Consider the following 6,162-nt stretch of genomic DNA (forward strand, 5'->3'; position numbering starts at 1 on the left):
GCCACCTCTCACATCCACCTAAAAACAGGTCCTTACTGGTCTACTTTTCAATATTCTTTCTTCTCTTTATGAGTGTTCCTGGTCAGTTATTTCTAAAGATTCTAAAACAGTATATAGTATAAAGTTTATTAAGCAATTATTTATTTAAATAAAAAAACAACAAATCCTGAACGCATTAATCGAACTAAAAAATAACACCTGATCACTTTTAAGTAAAAAGATACTTCGTTCTATTGTATGCTAGCTTAGAAATTATCTTTAGTTGAAATATTCAGAATCAAATCGATTACTCTGCATGAATAACCGTATTCGTTGTCGTACCATGAAATCAGCTTAACAAATTGGTCCGACAGAGCTATACCTGCTTTAGCATCAAAAATAGAGGAATGGGAATCTCCGTTAAAATCAGTGGATACTACTTGTTCTTCAGTATAGCCTAAGATACCCTTCATGGTTGTCTTAGAGGTCTGCTTCATTACATCTTTAATTTGTTCAAACGTGGTAGGTTTTCCGAGTCTCACTGTCAAATCTACTACAGACACATTAGGAGTAGGGACTCTGAACGCCATTCCAGTTAATTTACCTAAAGAATTTAGTTTTATTAGTGAATCTTATAAAATTAAGTTACTTTTACATACGGTCTAAAAAGAGAAAAAATACATTGATCAACTGTATTAACAGATATAAAGAATTTATTTAATAATTCCAGAATTCGTCGTATTATAGAGGTTGTCCGCAAACGCTCTTCACGAAAAGAAAACTACAAACTCTAACTCATTTGTCGATGTGGTGTAAATCATCTTTATCAAAAAATGCTTCATAAGGAAGCTAGGACTTTCTAAAGATCCACCCAATATCAGATTAATTAAAATATATTTTTTCTACCAGCGTGCAAAAAAGTCTACTTTTCCGCACGCGTTTTAGTTTGGAAAGTTTTATTTTTCCGCGCTGAATTTACATACACACTGTGCTTTTAATGCCCAATTGTTTCGCATATCTTAGTTCGAAGATAATGTAGGTACCCTGTTACCAGTTTCATTTGTGGTTACAATGTTTACCATCGCTGTCGCTCGGGACCGGCTAGTGTCTGAAAATTTTTAAGGAAGCGACGGCGTGTGCGCGCTGTGTATATCAGTAGCCCTGTTACCAGATTTAAATTTGATTACAGTACCTATAAAAAGTGTGCGTGTAGTTAACCATGGATGAGTGTCACTGCGTAATCGATCAACTACTTGAAAAGTAATTCTCCTTTTATTTTTATAATTTTGAAGAAAAAAAATGATATAAAAAAGTAGTTCGATATTTTAATTTTAGTTGGTACAGTGAAAATCCTTGGTTATTTGGTTTGCAGGAAAAATAGACTATTGTTGGCCATGTCTTCTGGTTTCTACAGAAAAAATGGGTGGACCAAGTTCACGATTTAAATAGTTTTAGAGTTTTAAAAAGGAGACATGAAATTTCTCCGTTACCTACATGTAAGATGTATACCTAATTTGATTCAGTTTGGCAAAACAAGAATCGAAAGTTCTCTTAACCAAGATTTTAAAGCAAATATTGCTAAACATAATGAGTTTGTTAAAAAATAGATAGGTACATCCTTAGCACACTTATAATAGATACCGTATGTTTTTTGGCCAAACAAGAATTAGCGTTTCGTGGTCATTTTGAGGTCGACGACTCTGACAATCGAGGCAATTACAGGGAATTGTTAACATTAATTGTCAAAAAAGATAAAAAAATTTGCCATCTAGAAACATCAACTGGTTTTTCGAGAGTTTCAAGTGATATACAAAAATGATATTATTGAAGCTATATATACATTTAGCCATATCTTCATTTTTTTAAATAAGATTTTTTGCATCTGGTTTTGGTAGCACTTTAGAAAAAGTCACGCGTCGCCACTGCTAATCTCCCAAACTTTATTTAAGTGACTCATCGCATTTTTGCCAGCCCAATGCGTCCCCTTCTGCTACACAGTTGCCATCGTTATTTATACAGCTCCGAGATAGTTGAAGCTGACTACTATCTGCTACTCCTGCAAGTGGTTACCAGTTGAATAGTGTTGAATCTGTCTATCACTATTATTTTTGTCTTTATTAATTTTAAGACCAACTTTCCAACTTAAATCTTGGCAGGAGATCTAGCATTTCTTGTTCACTTGCTGCTACAAGTAGTGTAGTGTCAGTAGCAAATCTTAAATTGAAGATTTTTCTACCAGCCATCACCTGAATTGCCTGAGAACTTCGGATCTAGTCGTACTGTTGCCATATTGTACTGGTACAGATTTTTAATAAGTGTCACCAGGTGTATCTATTAAAATAAACCAAAGATTTATCCAGCTTACACAATCGAATGCCTTCTGATAGTCAAAAAACATATTATCATAGTTACTTCAAATTCTCTCGACTTTTCAATGAGTTGCCTCTGGTTCAGTATTAGGCCTGGATCCCGCGTACCAAAAAAAAGTTTATTAAAAGCAAGCTGAAAATTTGTTATTAGCTTAACAGTGTTTAGTCGGACAAACTTTGATGTACGGGAACACTGGAAGTTTTAATTGTGGAACAGGTTACAAGTTCCGAACGCCAGACTACGAAAACGTCCCATGTATTTTGTCGGACAGAACTTCCAATTGATTTGTTACCCTTTCATTAAATCTTATGCAAAAATCAGACTGCTATTTACCACCAATATAATTCCTGTCGTTTGACATGTTCTACGTGCCGGACTTATTAAAATACAAAGAATAATAAACACTTTTTCACATATTATAAAGTTTGCTATTGAATAAACTTAAAAACAACCTGCTAGTTTTCACAATCATAAACTTGTCAGGATGACACGTTCCACAATAGGGAACTTGCACATTTTCTTTTATTAGATAATAATGTTCAGTTTTGTTTAAAAATGAGATTTCCAAAATTTCACGCTTCAAAAACTCGTAATAACTTAGAAATACATATTTAAAGTCTTCAGCGGTATAAAATAGTTAAAACGGCACGTGACGTCACATAGTTTTGCATTAGTTTTTATTATGGTTATATTTCGCTGTGTCTAGGTACACACTAACGTGTACGCAAATAAAAAAGTTAGGTAGACGCGAATTAAACTTCATCAAGCCAGTGACGTCATTATTTAGCTTGCGCAGTTACTATATATTTTGGTACATGCTATTTTGATATGTTTAGTGTTTGTTTAATGGAAACATATTTTTTAAGGGACGGGAAGCAGAACTATTCAGATGTTTCAAACTTAATTGTAATAAATCAATGTGTATATATAAAAGTATACATTTAGGTTAGCAAAATATTGTTAAAATAATTTTTATACATAAGTGAATTATTATAATCAACTATTCTAAATGCAAAATAAGCCACAATTTAACTAAAAAAAAATTTTATTAACGTTTAGACGTCCAAATCGGATGTCATTGTCAAAATACAAAAATTAGTCAGATTAAATAAATTATTGGAAAAAATTTTTTACTAAGCAACAACATTTTTGTTTAATTTAATATTTTGTATTTTGACAACGACATCCGGTTTAGAAGTCGAAACGTTAATAAAATCAATTTTTTAGTTAAAATGTGGCTTAGTTCCCATTTAGAATAGTTGATTACAAAAATGCCACAAGGATAATAGCTTTAAAACAAGTTAATTATTATTGTGAAAGCTTTAGGTCTTCCTTTTATTTTAATCTTTTACGGTAATACTATTTCATTTATAACTAAAAAAAATATATATATTAGTTTATAGTCTCTTATCTTTTGCGTACTGTTTTAAAATGTTCTTAAACTCATTAAAAGAACTAAATAATTGTCCGCACTCCGTAGTTAATTTAAAAACAAACACTAAACAAATAAAAAATAAGAAATCACTGACACTCTAACTTTTTTATTTGCGTACACGTTAGCGTATAACTAGACACAACCTTATATTTAGGTATATTCTTCTTCTCATTCTTTAGTTTATTGGCCTCCACCTACTTGGGTATTTGGCAAGCTCATCGTCGTGGAATAAGTCAAAAATATTTATATTCTAATGACATTTATCGTATGCCATTGTAATAATATATACCAGTTTGTTAAAATTGTAGTTTTATACTGTTTTTGAAGGAAAGGAACGAAGGTTTACTATTGAAAATAAAACCATTTTGTAAAAGTAAAAATTTTCTATGAATAGGTCAAACGATCAAAAACACTTGTAACGTCACATAAATGTATTTTCTACTGACGTTTATAACGTCTAATTTAAAATTCTGTTTACTTTATTGGAAAAATGTAAATATAAAACCAAGTGACGTCACGATGCGTTTTGGACCACCTGTTTGAATTTGAATTTTTAATCGTCTTTAGGGGCCAAACGAAAGACAAACAAAACTTTTTTATCTTTGATACATGTTTTAAATTATGTTCTGTTGTGATTTATAACATTTTTTTCGAATTTAAAAATTTTTGCAAGTTCCCTATTAAAACTTCCCCTGTTCCCATACATCAAGTTTGTCCGACTAACGTGAAATTCACACTGGGATTGAAGTACGGTTAAGATAGGAATGCGCATTTAGTGTTGCCACAGTTCCTGTGCAACGCTGAGCAATCAACAACTGGTGCAGACCGACAACCCTGTGCATTTATTCCCCATTAGAAATGTATTGCCCTATCTTAGTACTGCATTCTCGGTGTGAATTTCTCAATAGACATTGTTAAGCTATTAACAAATTTTCAGCTTGCTATTAATCAACTTTTTTGTGGTACGCGTGTATCTTTTCCTCGCTTGTTCCTGTGATATTTGATAATGAAGTAAGTTTTTAATCTGTTTTTGATATATGCAACAAGATTTTACTGGCATGTGTTATTAGTTAAATGTACTGTAGTTATTATATCTGGCAGTGACTTTTTTTTGTGTATTGGAATATAAACTTGGTAGAACATTAATCAGAGGTAACTGGTAGATACACCAAACAGTTGGTCCATTTTCCCAAATTCCAAACAGTGAGACAGATAGAATGGACGATACGTAATCCTTTGTAACCTAGTAATTGCAGCATTTCTACTGTTATTGTGGTAATTACTAGGGATTCATTTCTCTTTCGCGATTTACTTCATTTGGACCTAATATTCAACAAATTTAGATTGTTTTTATATAAAAAAACGATGGCCTTAATCTGAAGTCCATTGTGTTTCGATGTCTACTCTCTAAAAACTGTTTCGTCCTCGTTTCATCTCCACTCCAGCATTTTCCACCTGCTTTGGACTCCCCTGCTTATATTTTCCACAGACATTGATAATGTGGTTCATCTAGGAAGGTATTATTCATTCGCTCTTGACAAATTTGCGGTTTGTAGTTCGAAGGAACAATTGAGGGAGCCAGACGTAAAAGGGTTTAAGTGCAGTTTTGATAGTTCTGAGATAATCAGCTTCAAAGTTGTTTCAGTCTTATAAATTCTAGGAGTCATTAAAGTAAAATATGTCTACGTGTACATTGTACTATAAAATGATAAAAATATAAGGGTATATTACTACTCTTACTATATCCTTCCTTTTTTCCATTATTAAAAAAATGTACTTGAATCGGTACATGGTGTCGATAAATGTTACTGGTAAAACGGTTTAAGTGCAGATATTAACTACATATTACTAATCATTTTTGTCCCAGCTGTTATCCACAGTGTAACTACAACTGACACGTTGCATAATACTTAATTAGTCTTCAAAATTTGTCACAAATCTAATATTTCGATACCTCAAAGCAACAGTGAGATAAGTAGAAAATTTCAATTTTTTTAAGTACGCTATTTACATAGAATGTATTGCACTCTATACTGGTAACACTGAGATATGTACCTCTGATAACCGGATATACATATCTCAGTGTTACCAGTATAGAGTGCAATACATTCTATGTAAATAGCGTACTTAAAAAAATTGAAATTTTGGATTTAGCTTTGATGTATCGATTTATTTACTTGAAATTAATCCTGTATTAAATGTGTTTACATATTACAGAATACTAAAAATAGTTTTGTGGTAAAATGGTTTAAGCGCACTTAAACCTGTTTATTACTACTTTTGTTTACAGATTACTAAAAATAGTTTTGTGGTAAACCGGTTCAAGCGCATGGTTAAACCTGTTTACTACCAAAGCAAACTGCAATTGTTTTCAGTTA

The 6,162-nt window shown here is 32.0% G+C and overlaps 1 protein-coding gene across 1 annotated transcript; it reads right to left on the bottom strand.

The window, feature by feature from the left end:
- Positions 1-112: 112 nt before the first annotated feature.
- Positions 113-606, bottom strand: LOC114329046 (glyceraldehyde-3-phosphate dehydrogenase-like). The gene has a single exon (XM_028278058.2). It carries the CDS (start codon positions 567-569, stop codon positions 246-248), a length of 324 nt encoding a protein of 107 aa, XP_028133859.2. The 5' UTR covers positions 570-606; the 3' UTR covers positions 113-245.
- Positions 607-6,162: the final 5,556 nt, after the last annotated feature.

This window comes from Diabrotica virgifera, chromosome 7, assembly GCF_917563875.1.
Source record: "Diabrotica virgifera virgifera chromosome 7, PGI_DIABVI_V3a".
Lineage (NCBI taxonomy): Eukaryota > Metazoa > Arthropoda > Insecta > Coleoptera > Chrysomelidae > Diabrotica > Diabrotica virgifera.